Source organism: Podarcis muralis, chromosome 15, assembly GCF_964188315.1.
Source record: "Podarcis muralis chromosome 15, rPodMur119.hap1.1, whole genome shotgun sequence".
Lineage (NCBI taxonomy): Eukaryota > Metazoa > Chordata > Lepidosauria > Squamata > Lacertidae > Podarcis > Podarcis muralis.
Genome location: NC_135669.1, coordinates 36,498,955 through 36,514,225, shown reverse-complemented (window position 1 = coordinate 36,514,225; position 15,271 = coordinate 36,498,955). Strand labels below are relative to the sequence as shown.

At 48.9% G+C, this 15,271-nt stretch overlaps 1 protein-coding gene across 2 annotated transcripts in view; it reads right to left on the bottom strand.

Annotated features, from left to right (window-relative positions):
• The window catches only part of CLUH (CLUH binding protein of NUMT mRNA), a 73,598-nt gene that overhangs the window by 43,709 nt on the left and 14,618 nt on the right, over positions 1 to 15,271 (bottom strand). Inside the window, exon 1 of one of the 2 annotated variants that reach the window (XM_028707526.2) lies at positions 4,827 to 6,089. The exons of the other annotated variant lie outside the window; for it this stretch is intronic. Within the exon in view, the coding sequence (XP_028563359.2) occupies positions 4,827 to 5,628 (802 nt within the window). The 5' untranslated portion in view covers positions 5,629 to 6,089. Of the gene's footprint in view, positions 1 to 4,826; positions 6,090 to 15,271 lie in introns of those variants that run through there. 2 annotated transcript variants of the gene reach the window in all.

The following is a 15,271-nucleotide window of genomic DNA, read 5'->3' as shown; positions in this document are numbered from 1 at the left end:
AGCTAATGGGCGAGGGGGGGGGGGAAGGCGGATGGATAACAGAGAGCCCCCAAAGATCGTGGGAAGCAGCACTTCCTCAGCGGAGGAAGGAAGCCACGCCTCTAGTGGGGAGGAGCTTCAGGGCTCGGAGGATGCAAGGTGGTGCCAGGACACCTTGCCTGAGCAAAGCGGGGAGGAGGGAGGTCCCCAGTTACCCAAGCCTTCCTTGCGCAGTAGGCTTTCGTGCAGAGAGGGGAGGCGTAGGCTGGGGGTCAAGAGACTACTCTGCTGGGGAAGATTTAAGGACCGCCCACTCTCAGATTCTGCTAGTGAATGAGCAAGACACGGAATAGAGGCACTCTGCATTGTAAAGGTTTTTAGCACCAATAATAAAGCTTTAGAACAGACCAGTGAGGCATCTTGCCTGATTGCTCTCGAGCAACCACCCGATAGCCTTAACACTAATGCACTTGCGTTGATTTCATTAATAATTGGGTGTGTTGGTTTCAGCAGTACATGCATTTCCATGTGCATTGTACCACAACAGATGCATTTTTGTACACACTGGCAGATTTGAAAAATTCATAGGAACACGAATCTCTAAGGGTGACTTTAGTCTCACAAACTGTTTCAGCCATCATGAGATAGGTAGGTTCACCTTTCATTGTGAACTGAACCGATTTCTTCTCCATCCTTAGTAAGAGCTAAAGGGTGGTGGGTGGTGGTGGGGAATAGCAGTCACACAGCGAGAAATGTGAGCTCAAGTGAGCATAAACACATGAAATTGCCTTACTCAAAGCTTGAACTTTGTCCATTCTGGTCTTTCTCCTCTCTCTCCTCCTCCTCCGAGAGAGTCTTTCAGCTGAAAGCCCCATGGATAGAACAAGGGAACTATTGCATGCAGAAAAGTATCTGCTCTCTCAGCAAGCCAGTGGTTCTCAAATTTTTCTCTCTGCAAGAAGATTTCAGCGTCTGAATGCCAAGCCTCACAAGGGGGTGGGGAGAAGACGCGCAGATCTTCTATGGGTGGCATGCAGACAATGTCATAGAATCATGAAATTGGAAGGGGACCCAAGGATCATTTAATCCGACCCACTGCAATGCAAGGAATATGCAGCCATCCCACCCAGGGACCGAACCTGCAACCTTGGTGTTATCAGCACCGCACTCTAATCAAGAGCTGATCCTGTGTATCGGACCTTGAAAAGTTGTTCATGCAGCAGTGTGGGGAACCTTCAGCTCGCTAGGTGTTGAGGAACTACACCTCCCATCATCCCTGGCCACTGGCTCGCTTGCTGGGGCTGATGGGAGTTGTAGTTCGGCAACATCTGAAAGGCCAGGGGGTTTCCCGCAGTGCTCATGACGCAGCCACAGCGCCGGCACACTTCCCAGCAGTTCCACATGGGGTGGGAAGAAGAAGAATGTGGCTATAGGGCTGGAACGATATGTGAAAACGGCAGGCATCACTTGATAGTCCCGCTCCCAGAGCAGACTTTGTGCTCACATTTCCACAGTCATTGTCAGACGGAGCAGTCTCTCTAAGAACTTGTGTTTAAACAGAAATATCTCCAATTGGATTATCCGTGTTTAAGAGATTAACCCGTCTGTGTGCCAGCCACGCAGGTGTTAAGTTTCTTTTGGGTTTTGTTTCAAAGAGACACGCAAGTCTTTCAACCTTGAAGAGCAAGAGGATGCTACACTGGTGCGAGGGCTGGCACTGCTTAAGTTCAGCAGCAAGCGTGCTTGCTAGCCATAAGCTATTTTCAAATGCGACCCTCTCGGAAGCACTCCCCCCAATGTGGCCCTCTGAACGTTGCTGGACTGTGGGGACTTCTCTTTGCCCCAGAGGAGAGTTGGGGGTTTGTGGGAGTTGGCAACACCCGGAGGGACACAGGTTTTCTGGATTCTCTACATCATCTGCTAATACAACTCCCAAGAATTTCGGCAAAAATATTTCTGCGTCTCGGATGGAAGCTCATTCAAAATTCCTCAACTGACTCTTCCATTAGCTGGGATAGCTCAGTTGGTAGAGCATGAGACTCTTAATCTCAAGGTCATGCGTTCAAGCCCTACACTGGAGAAATAGATCACTGCATTGCAACTCTATGCTTCCATGATATAACACTGGTCCTAAAGGATCTACTTTGACTGCCAATACATTTCCAAGCCCAATTCAAAGTGTTGGTGCCGACCTTTAAAGCCCTAAACGGCCTCGGTCCAGTATACCTGAAGGAGTGTCTCCACCCCCATCGTTCAGCCCGGACACTGAGATCCAGCGCCAAGGGCCTTCTGGCAGTTCCCTCATTGCAAGACGCGAAGTTATAGGGAACCAGGCAGACGGCCTTGTCGGTGATGGCGCCTGCCCTGTGGAATGCCCTCCCATCAGATGTAAAGGAAACAAACAACTATTTGACTTCTAGAAGACATCTGAAGACCACCCTGTATAGGAAAGTTTTTAAACATTTGATGTTTTATTGTTTTTTTAATATTCTGTTGGGAGCTGCCCAGAGTGGCTGGGGCAACCCAATCAGATGGGTGGAATAATAATAATAATAATAATAAATAACAACAACAACAACAACAACAACAACAACAACAACAATTCTGATGGTAGGGGAGAAGAGGAGGTCGATTACAGGACCTCAGGGGTCCAGGCTTTGGCCCAGGGCTGCCAAGGTGGAACATTCTCAGTTGGTTAGAATGTGGTGCTGATAACACCAAGGTTGTGGGTTCAATCCCCATATGGGACAGCTGCATATTCCTGCATTGCAGGGGGTTAGACTAGATGATCCTCAGGGTCCTTTTCCAATTATACAATTCTATGACATGCTGGGTGAACCATAGACACACACAACAGACGGCTTCTGCACTTCCACAAGGTTGTTTTTTAAAAAAACACATGACTCCCCCCCTTCTGTCAGGAGGAAAACGTTAAAACTACCACACCAAGGCGAGGTCAAGGTTCCAAGTCCTCTTTCTGGCTCGATGTTCGATCTCCAGGCACGGCCTGCTTTTCTACAGAAGCCGTTCTTCTCCGTAACAACCATCAAAAAGGCATTTGAATGGCGCTCCGCACTCCTGCGGCTGGCCTTTCTACATTAAACATTAACCCCTGTTCCCTGAAAGCACGCACAGGAAATCAACATACATGGTGCATGTGTGTGTGTCTACTGGAAATTCCAGGTTTACAATATATAAGGTACGTTCTCCTCCACTGACAAGTTTTAGAAGCAGACGCAAACACAGAGAGCAGAAGCCAGTCTTTGCCCAATCTGGCACCCTCCAAATGTTCCGGACTACGTTTCCCAGCAGGCCCAGCCAGCACAGCCTGATGGGAGTTGTGGTCCAAACTATCTAGAAGCCACCAGGGCTGGTGAAGAGTCCACCCGAACCACACTCTAGCTTCACCATAGTTGAATGATTTGAAAGCTGACAGGTCCTCTACAGCTGCCATTACTAAGCTTATACCTCAGCTCTTCTCCACAGAGCTAGAGGCGGTGTGTATGGTACTCACCCTCTCCGCTTGCTCCTCACAACAACCCTGTGAGGTAGGGTTAAGTTGATGTGCGCATGGCTGGTCCAAGGTCCCCCAGCGAGCAGTCAGACCCCAGTCTCCCCGAGTCCTAGTCCAAAACTAACCACGCTGCATAATCGTTGCAACACCCAAACATACATGCTCCAGGCTTCAATGGAAAGGGTTGCAAAATGAGTGAATGAACATGGCGTCCTGCTCTGATGCCTGGACCCACTGGGCCTCTGGGGCCTGACTGGCAGAAGCTGCCCAATGCCTCCCCCAGCCGAGTTACCTGTGGTCCTTTTAACAGGTGGCGCCAGGGATTGAACTCTAAACCTCTCCATGCTCAAGAAACCATGTTCTCTACTCACAAAGGGACTGGGGCATAGGGGAGAGAGAAATATAAAAAAATAAAGACTGCCACGTGTTGTTGCCATTGTTTCTGGCACTTCAAGCCTAAAACTGGACCAGATGGCTTTTTTTTTTTTGGCAGTGGGGTGGAGTTTAATGCAAAACTACCTGGGTTTCACAATGCTTACGTCAAGAGCGACTCCACTCTGAGTCCAGATGGGAATAATGTGGTCAGGAGCCGCCTTTGAGTTCTTTCAGAAATCATTCCCCCATCTCTTCCTGGCCTTCCATATCAACTTCCTCTTCCTTCACACGTATCTGCTTTAAAATCGCATGCAGAGCCTTGTGTCCAAAACCGGTTGCAAGTCCAGATCGTGATTATCAGGTTTCATGATTTCTGACCGGGCAATATATTGCGAGTCACGATGTGTGTGTGTGTGTGTGTGTGTGTGTGTGTGTGTGTGTGCTTTGCAAAAATCACAATGTGGGGGAAACCCTGAAGCCAGCCAAGGCCTCCACATAGCTCTATCCTTATTTCACACACTGCGACTTATCACTATACAGCTGTACCTTGGTTCTCGAACGCCTTGGTACTCGTACGTTTTGGCTTCCGAACGCCGAAAACCCAGAAGTGTTCCGATTTTCGAACATTTTTCAGAAGCCAAACATCCGACGCGGCTTCCGCTTGAGTGCAGGAAGCTCCTGCAGCCAATCGGAAGCCGCGCCATGGATTAAGTCCAAGAACAAAGGTTCCACTGTATTGCGATGTTTAGCTGGTGAAAGATCACAAAGCGGAAAACCCAATATTGCCCAGCTCTAGCCTCACTTGATGCTACATACAGACTAGGCCCCAGTCAGGGCAAACAGGATATATACCCCAAGGCGGGTAGTAGAAACCTCCCCAAGACAAATGCCCTTCTACTCCTCCTCTGGTTGTATCGTGGACCAGCTTCCCCTTCAGGTGCAAGGCCGAACTCTCTACCTGCGTCCCCTTTAGCATCCACAACTCCTTCCACGCTTTCAACTTCCTGTGGCTCATACGAAGAAGCCTGGAGGACAACCAAGCTCTTCTCTCCCGATGGATGAAGCGCAGGCTTCTCCGACGGCACACTGCCCCTTGAGGGCCCACCAGAATCGAGGGCAGCAGAAGAGACTTGACGACTGCAAGCTGCCAAGCCAGTATCAGCTGGCGTGGGCCCCAGAGCCACGTTCTGGCTCGCCGCCACGGTTCCTTGGCACCGGTGCAGCCCAGGAGCTGGTGTCCCGTGCCTGGCATTTGCTCCACTGCCCAGACTGCCTTCCAGCTGGTTTGATTGAAAGCTTACACCTCCAAGAACCTCGTGGGCCTTGGAAGCTCGACCAAGCGGCCAAGAATAGTTTGGAGGCCGCGATGATTCTCGCTCAAGGTCGGCAGGAAGGGCATGCACCAGACAAGATCTCGGTGCATGCTGCAGCAAGCCAGGAGCCACGAGTGTCAGGCACCTGACGCAAGCCTTGCTGGGCTCTTCCACCATCTTCCCCTCGACTAAGCCGCTGGGCAGCTCTGCCCCTCTCTGCAGGTATTCGTGCGACACACTGCTCATGACGATATCCGGGTACGGTGCAGAGCCCTCGGATGCTCTGGAGACGACCAGCATGGCTTGGATTTCCCGGGCACCCTCTAGAGCCACGGCAGCTGGCACAGGCAAGAGGGGAGATCTCTCGTCCGATGAGCCCTCCGCACGGACCTGGAAGATGAGGTTGGCGATGCAGCGGCAGCAGCTGGCAAAGAGGCCGTTCCCCATGGTCCCCTGCCAGGGGGTACGTGTTAAAAACCAGCACGGGACTTCCGTCACATCCAAAGGCAAATCTATGAACAGAGCGACGCTCTCCGGAAATTCACGGTCTGGATGGCAAAATGCTTTCCAAAGGGGCACATCCTCTTTTCCCAGAAGGTGGGCCAAGGTAGTTTTTAATCAGGGAGAACACATGCAGAGCGCCTTGGTGAATCACTGCTTTAGTCATGGGTGGTTTCTCTTTGGGAAAAAAAATATATAACGTCACCAACATCTGACAGGCTGCATTTCCGCGGTCAAAATTCTCCCGGAGTTCCCGCCAGCGACCTTCATTTTCTGCAAAACCAGACGCCAACCGTGCGTTGCCAGGGAAGACTGCAATCAAGGCGCGGTGGGTTTTCTTCCGTGTTCTCCTGGAGAACAAAGTTCCAGCAGAGAGTGCTTCTTTTCCACCCTCAACTCTGCAAGAAGACTGAAAGCAGGAGGACAGTGTTGGCTCCAAAGCCAAGTTATAAATAGAGCCCGGAGCCCGGGCTCCGTACCAACGCAACCTGGGACTGCGGCTAAAGGGTTTTGCCCTTGTCAAGCATACAAACAAATGGGGTTGGGGCTGAATAGCAGAGCCAAGGTCGGTTACTATAGCACGTTGAGACTCCCACACAGATATCCATACTAAACAGAGTCCAACAGAAGAACAATTATGGGGCAGAAAGTAGGTCTGGGGCCCAGTTCGCATTGAGGTAGCAAAAATATATATCTGGGTCTGGACTGGAGAAAGAATAAGGCAGAGCTTTCCAGGCCACCCTAAATAATAAATAATAATAATAATAATAATTTATTATTTATACCCTACCCATCTGGCTGGGCTTCCCCAGCCACTCTGGGCAGCTTCCAAATAATAATAATAATAATAAAATACTGTAATACATCAAACATTAAAAGCTTCCCGAAACAGGGCTGCCTTCAGATGTCTTCTAAAAGTCTGGTAGTTGTTGTTCTCTTTGACATATGGTGGGAGGGCATTCCACAGGGCGGGTGCCACTACCGAGAAGGCCCTCTGGCTGGTTCCCTGTAACTTGGCTTCTCGCAGCGAGGGAACCACCAGAAGGCCCTCGGAGCTGGACCTCAGTGTCCGGGTAGAACGATGGGGGTGGAGACGCTACTTCAGATATACTGGACTGAGGCCGTTTAGGGCTTTAAAGGTCAACACCAACACTCTGAATTGTGCTCTGAAACGTACTGGGAGCCAATGTAGGTCTTTCACATGCAGCGCTGTTTCCATTTCGCTGCGTATCGTCCTCCACCGTGAGGTAGGTTAGGCTAAGAGAAGGTGGTTGACTCCAAGGTCACCCAGTGAACTTCATGGCTGAGTGGGGATTTGAACCCTGGTCTCCCAGGTCCTAGTCTAACACTCTAATCGTAACTCCACACTGGTGCAGATGGAGCAATGGTCTGACTCGGTACATATCACACACACACAAATGCTTTTCTGACTCAGCATAGTTCAGCTTCACGTGTCCCTAGTTGGCACTAACAATTGCAAATATAAAAATGGGATGTAACAGCTATTCTGCATCAGTCAGCACCGAGAACAAGTACAGTCATCCCCCCCCCAATTGAAACAGGAGCTAAAAGTATTGGTTTTAAATTTTATTTTACGGTACTTAATTACTGCTTAATCACGAGCATTTCTATGCACCATACAAAACAAACATTCACCATAAAACTGAACTAAAACCCGGATGCTACCTTAAAACCCCTGTGGAAATACAAGCATTTGTTCTGCGCCTGGAGTTCAGCAGGGAGGGTGCCTGTTTTCTAATACAATCTGGTGGCGGAGAGTTCCACAGGTCTAGGCCCACAACACTGAATGCATGCATGGCTTCCAGGCATTGCAAGCCTTGCATCAGAGCTGTGGAGGAATCACAGGACACTCCCCAAAAGTGATCAGGCAGGGGAGAGAAGGGATCAGGAGATCCTTAAGATACACGGGACCTAGATTGCTGTTGGCCTTGTAAATTAACACAAGGGCATTGAACCTGGCCTGGTAACATATAGGCAGTCCGGAACTGCCATGTTCATTAGTTTTAAAAGATATACTGTACCCTGTCGCCAATCAACATTGGAGGCAACCCCACATTCCCAGGACTGACAAGTAAGAGATTAGCAGGAGCCAGAAACCCTTAAAAACTTGGGAGAGTTGAGCGGGGAATACTTTACTACTTCTTTAAAAGGGGAGTATGGAGAAAGAGAAAGAAAAAAAAAGAGAGTTAACTGGGAATCGGTTTAGTTTGACAAGCCTTCGGCTCCTCCACGCTGGCATTTCTTGGCAAGAAGTTTGGTTCTCATGCTCCGTAGAACAATGGCGGCTTTGCAGTCTTCCTAGGAAAGCTTTCTTAACAGGCACTCTCTGGGCCTCGGCAGGGAAGAAAGGTCCATGTTGGCACCCCTGCCAGCGGCCATTAGAGACGTTGGAGAACGCCGACGAAAAAGGGAGCGGAAATGGCCAATACTTATATGTCCAGAACAGAAAACAACCCAGCAAATGAAGGTGGGATTCCACATTGCCGCTGTTGTGTTCAGTCAGCAAATGGTACACAATTGATTACACCCCTTTTGAACCAAAATCAGTGGGGTGGAATGATGCAACCTTCACCATTAATTACGTTAAGTTACGTAATCCCGCCGCAGCAGACAGAAGGACGAGCAACATGGTTTTCGGCAGAAGGTGATCTGCAGGGGAACAGAAACAGCTCCGCAGGTGGCAAATACAGAAAACGACGCCTTCTTACCTACCTAGGAACCATGCATTCAGTTCATGAGCATACTGGGAAAGTCTACGAAACACTTGCCCCGTAAGAACAATAAACGTCGTTGAGTTGCTGGCTGTTCTTGCAGTAAGTATGGTGGAGAGCAGGGCAGAAGACATGGGGGTGATCCGAGGTTCAAACCCAGCCACTTGCCTGAAACCCTGTTGTGGACAATAGGTAAAGGTAAAGGGACCCCTGACCATTAGGTCCGGTCGTGGCCGACTCTGGGGTTGCAGCGCTCACTTTACTGGCAGAGGGAGCCAGCATACAGCTTCCGGGTCATGTGGCCAGCATGACTAAGCCACTTCTGTCGAACCAGAGCAGTGCATGGAAACGCCGTTTACCTTCCCGCCGGAGCGGTACCTATTTATCTACTTGTACTGGCATGCTTTCGAACTGCTAGGTTGGCAGGAGCAGGGACCGAGCAACTCGGGAGGGAGTTCACCCCGTTGCGGGGATTCGAACCGCCGACCTTCCAATCGACAAGCCCTAGGCTCTGTGGTTTAACCCACAACGCCACCCGCGTCATTGTGGACAATGAGGAGCTACATATTTGTTTAATCAAGTTTATACACTGCTTTATTGGTCTCCCCCTAAAAACCCCCCACCTCAAGGTGATTTAGAGAAAGATAAAACAATTAAACTAAGAGATTTACAACCCTACTTTAAAGCATACCAAAATTGAAATACTACAACAGATTAAAAGGACCTCAGCTTTCTAAAGCACCTGGGTGGGCATTTCTAAGTAGGAATGTTCTCAGCAGGCACTGAAAAGAACAGTGAAGGTGCCTGCTCGATGTCAAGAGGCAGGGAGTTCCAAAGGGAAAGCACTGCCACGCTAAGCAGCCCGGTTCTTACAACTGAGGAAGGGGCATCATGCTTCATCTGTGGTGGTGCCAATTCGATCAAAGCAGTCTAGGGGGCCCATGAAGGGTAAGGCAATCTCGTAAGGGAACTATAATAACCAGGTATAAGTAGGGCAAACTATACGATGCTAACTAACCTAAACTATACTATACTAGGGAGTGGGTGGCGCCGTGGTCTAAACCACTAAGCCTCTTGAGCTTGCCGATCAGAAGGTCGGCGGTTTGAATCCCCGTGGTGGGGTGAGCTCCTGTTACTGTGTCCCATGCTTCTGCCAACCTAGCAGTTCAAAAGCATGCCAGTGCAAGTAGATAAAAAGGTACCGCTGCGGCAGGGAGGTAAATGGCATTTCCATGCGCTCCGGCTTTCATCACAGTGTTCTGTTGCGCCAGAAGCGGTTTAGTCATGCTGGCCACATGACCCGGACAGCTGTCTGTGGACAAGCGCCGGCTCTCTCCGCCTGAAAGCAAGATGAGCGCCACAACCCCATAGTCACCTTTGACTGGACTTGACCGTCCAGGGGTCCTTTACCTTTTTATTAACTATACTGACCAGGTTCCTATTATACCCTGGGCACTGACATGGAATTTAATATTGATTTCACATGGGTAGTATTGTAGCTGGGCCCTACAAGGTATGGTTGCTAAACTTCTCGGCAAAGTACCACTGAAGGTCAGGGGGCCAGAAACTTTAGCCAGGTGCAGACTGGTCTCAGTGGTCCATCTTTCCCAAGCACTTACTGAATACACACACACACACACACACACACACACACACCTTTGATTTAAGACCTAATGCTTTTTGCTGATCGGGCTGATTTGAGAGCCCGGCTCATTCCACAGCACTCAAGAAGCAGAAAAACCAGTGTTACTGGTCACCCCAGATGGCTCGTGGGACTGGTCAGGGTGGGGGATGGAGAACAGAAAACAGAGAAGTCGCCTCCTGTAACTGGATCTCTCACTCTCTTCTGGGCTGGTCAAAGGCAGCCTCCTTCTTTGCAAGGTAATCAGTGCAATTTTGCGTTACGCAATTTTCAAAAAACATGTAGTTGCACATTCCGGCGACTTAAAAGGATCTCCGCGCATACATGTATGGGTAAGGGTGGTTCCCACGGAGATATACCAGGCCGCTGAAGAATTAAGCCAGCCATTCAACGCCAAATTATTAAAACAGGAGGGTTGAACCAGTCATAGGTCCAAATGTGAGCCAGCGCAGCAAACGCACCCCCAGTCCTGCAGCAAAACCACCCTACCTCCTGGAAGAAGACCAATTCAGAAAGTATAGTGCCCCCTCCGCGCTCTGTACAACAAGCCACGCCTATAGCCCATGATGCAAAATTAGCTCCACCCACTTCTGAGTCACGAGAGGGCCTCTTTACACGGGTATCCAAGAACGCGAAGAGAGGGGCTTATAGGACCACATCAGCTAGTCCTGACCCAAATCCCTGACTCCCCTTCCCTGGAAAGTGTGGTTTTACAAAGAAGTGTCTATAGCAGGAGTCAGCAAACTTTTTCAGCAGGGGGCTGGTCCACTGTCCCTCAGAACCTGTGGGGGCCCGGACTATATTTTGAAAATAAAAATAAGAATGAATGAATTCCTATGCCCCACAAATAACCCAGAGATGCATTTTAAATAAAAGGACATATTCTACTCATGTAAAAACACGCTGATTCCTGGACTGTCCGCGGGCTGGATTTAGAAGGTGATTGGGCCGGATCCGGCCCCCAGGCCTTAGTTTGCTTACCCATGGTCTGTAGGGGAAGAATCCTCAGCACCTCACAAACACTATGGTTCCAATTTTTTTACAATTTTTTTTTGGGGGGTGGTGGTGGAAGAAGCAATGGCTATGCCCCAAGAGAAATGTTAAATTTGCTGTGTAGATTTCAGGGCCCCAGTGTTAGAAGTAACCCAGGCGTGTTTGGCAACTGGTGTGGGTCCAATTGCAACCACGCGGGAGATCTCTGGAAATGCCAGGTTGACACCTGGGGAAAGCCAACTTAGAAAAGGCTCTGAAATATTTTCCTTGAAGCTTGAATTTTGTTTTATTCCGGATTATTTTAACTGATGTTTCAATGTGGCGCAAACCACTTTGAGATTTATTTTTTAAATATAAAAAAGAAATGGAATCACCATCATCCCACTGTAAAAAAGACATTCCATTGTGGCAACCGCACCTTAGGTTTAAAATGCAATTTGGTGATTACCGGTATATTATATACCTGAGTTTCTAAGGTTGCTTCTGATGGAAGATTCAGATGTAGTTCCAAAAACCCGGAGAGCACATTGTTGGCAAGCTCAGTGGCACATGAACAACCAGGTGTGCTACACCTGCGAATCCAGCACTACACCAGTTTGTACATGTTTTGCTTATATGTTCAAGCACCAGGCTTACCGGGTTTGGTCCCGCAAAAGAGGTGCGGAGACCTTTCGCCCTTCCAGATGTTGCAGCTGCAACTTCCATCCACCGTTCTGGGTAGCCAACACAGCACACAAGGCACCAGTGAACCAGTGAGGAGAGTTTTCTAGGAAATTCCAGGATGGAAAGTTTCCCACCTGAGGATTCACTTACTAGATGAGTCAAAAGTACACAGGGAGACTTATTGCACGCTTCGTGAGAAAAAGGATCCCCAATATGCACTGACATTTGTTGTTATTGTTAGGAAAGGATTCAAGAGCACTTAATGGGCTCCGGGTACTGTAATAAGTTAGAGGCTATATGATTTGGTGGGAAAGCTAAAGATGTTTTACGACACAAGTATCGCACAACTTCCTTCACAATGTCTCCCCCCCCCCATAATTTTTTATTTTCCTTTAAACAACATTTCCAACATTACAGTAACAAACACAAAACAACCTTTTGCTCTGCCGAGCTTACGACTTCCTTCCTTCCCTTCAACAGGTATTCCATATCACATCCAGTCACGCAATTTAAATCTTTACTATATATCCACATTGTAGGATTTATTTCAATCCTGCTAGTGTCTTCAAATTTTTACAATCATCATTCTGATCGCCCTGGTCTCGGCTCCTGCAAGTCAGTTTGGCCAACTCTGCAAAGTCCATCATCTTCGCCTGCAACTCTGCAATAGTAGGTATTTCTTGTAACTTCCATTTTTCGGCCAGCAAAGTCCTCGCTGCGACTGTGGCATACATAAATAGTCTTTGATCCACCTTTGCAATCTCATTTCCCATCAAACCTAGCAAAAATGCTTCTGGTTTTTGGGGAAAGGTATCTCTAAACATCTTTAGTTCATTGTAGATCATCTCCCAAAATGTTTTTATTTTATCACAGGTCCACCACATATGATAAAAATCAGCGTCTGAATCTTTACATTTCCACCTTCACAATGTTTTTTAAGGGGGAAAGGAACTGAAAACAGAAGCTGCCGAATTTTTCATTCGCGCGTTCCTATGGAACCTTGCAGCATTTTGAGAAATAAGCAGCATCGTGGCGCACTGGTCAGAATGACGGATAAGGATTGGAGGAATCCTGCAGGGTCTACTAACACTCTTGGTAAGGGAAGGCGCACTCCCCACTGCCATAGCAGTCTGCCAACCCAAACACCCACTAGCCAAACCAGATTTATCAAGCAGGCAAATGCGAACAGGAGAATGTTGACAAAGAGGTTATGTACTTCCCAAACACCTTTGAGAGGAGGAGGCACGCTCTAGCAATAGCTCCCGCCAATGTAGACACAGAAACGCTCTGGCAAATTTTGGCAAACTCCCCTTGCAGGCAGCCCTGGCACACAAGAACCGGTTTTTAAACAAGTTGAGGCAGAAATAGATGCTAGAGAGAGAGCGATCTCTGAACCCTGGCACTGCCGTCGCCAAACCCCGGAATGGATGGAAGCCCACAGAAGCAATTTTTTCAGCCTTAGGAGGAATTCGCACCTTGTTCCACCCTACGGGGAGAGCCTCCGACAACCCAACACAGAGAAATTAAGTGTGTTAAGCATACTGGTTTTCAGAGGGTGGGAAGAAGGAAGCAACCGTGAGTGGGAGATGACTTTATATTCTATGCACACAGTCTAACACAGTGGTTCTCCAGATGTTGATGGACTACAACTCCCATCATCCCTGAGCTCTGGCCTTGCTAGCTAGGGGTGATGGGAGTTGTAGTTCAACAACATCAGAGTAATGCCAGACGTGTGCAGGATGGTTTGCTGGGGTCTAGCAGCCTGCCTTGAGGAGCTTACAGTCTCAAGCAACAGAGAAGCAGCAACTCCGATGTGGGGGAAACTTTGAAGCTGCCAATGTTCTGGGCTACCATCAGCTCCAGCAAGCAAAGCCAATGGCCACAGATGAAGGGAGTCGTAGTTCGGAAACAGTGTTAGAAATTCGTTGGGCGCCAGGCATGTTTTGCCCCTGGCGCACGTCCAATTGTGACTACGTGGAGATTTCTGGGCGTCAGGCTGGCAACTGACATCTCCATCGAGCCCGTTTAGAACCCTCCGCCTTAGTCCAGAGTTAATAACCATTTCCACTTCCACTGTGCGAGTTTCTCCTTGTTGCATATTGGGACAAGTGAATTGTAAACGCAAGCTGCAGTCAAGCAATGTGCAGTCATACCTCGGGTTACAGACGGTTCAGGTCGCATTTTTTCAGGTTACGGACCCACCGAAACCTGGAGGTACCGGAACAGGTTACCTCCGGGTTTTGGGGGTCACGCATGCGCAGAAGCACTGGATCGCAACCTGCATGTGCGCAGGTGCGCCACTGTGGGTTGCGAATGCTGCAGGTTGTGAACGTGCATCCCGCATGGATCACGTTCGCAACCCGAGCGTCCACTGTACTCCAGATCACGGAAACATAGAATTGTGGCATTGGAAGGGATCCTGAGGGGCATTGAACCCAAACCCCTAGCAAATCGAGATTCTGCTGTGGCGACTAACCTAGGTTTAAGGTGCCATTTGGCTTAGACAAGGGTCAGCAATTTTTTCCAGCAGGGGGCCGGTCCACTGTCCCTCAGACCTTGTGGGGGGCCAGACTATATTTTGAAGGGGGGGAAAATGAACTAATTCCTATGCCCCACAAATAACCCAGAGATGCATTTTAAATAAAAGGGCACATTCTACTCATGTAAAAACACGCTGATTCCTAGACCATCCGCAGGCAGGAAGTGGAAGGCGATTGGGCTGGATCCAGCCCCCGGGCCTTAGTTTGCCTACCCATGGGCTTATATATACACAAAGGGACTGCCTCCCTTCAGATGCCACCGGCTGCAGAAATATAATATCCATCATCTTAAAAAGATGCATCAAAAATGCTTTGTAAGTGAGAGTTATTCTTCTCCATACAGACCCTTCCAGTTCATCCCAGGAGATCTGGAGTGAATTACACATTTTAACTCAAACAGCACTCCAAGCCCACCACTTATTAATAACTAACTGTAAGCTCCTTGTGGGCAGAGACCTGCCTTCTTATACTCTGCATAACCCTCCCCCCGCACACCGAAGGCACCATATATACAGATTATTCTTCACGCAACAATCACTACTGCCCTCCTCGAGACGATGACCTGAATAGCTCAGCTAGTACAGAAGGAGACTCTTAATCTCAGGGTTGTGGGTTCGAGCCTGACGTTGGGCAAAAGATTGCAGAGGGCTGGACTAGATGACCCTCGTGGTCCCTTCCAACTCTACGATTCTATGAGCAAACAACCAAAGGAATGTTAGGAAGCTGCCCTATCCAAAGACAAGCCATTGCTCCGTCTAGCACCACACCTTTTACATTGTTTGGAAGACTTTCAGAGGTCAGTCCAAGCCTAGAGACCCCTGGAGGATTGAACACGGGACATTTTGCATGCAAGTCGGACCACCCGCCCTATGGTCCTTCCTTGCAAAAGCCCTGTTGCTACCTTAAGCCTGCTATGCGAGGGAAGGAAAAGGGTGCTTGTCTCTTTAAAAATATTGCAGGAATGTGGGAGCAGCTACAGAACTGCCAATTGCATGCATGGAGGGGGGGGAGGAGGGGGA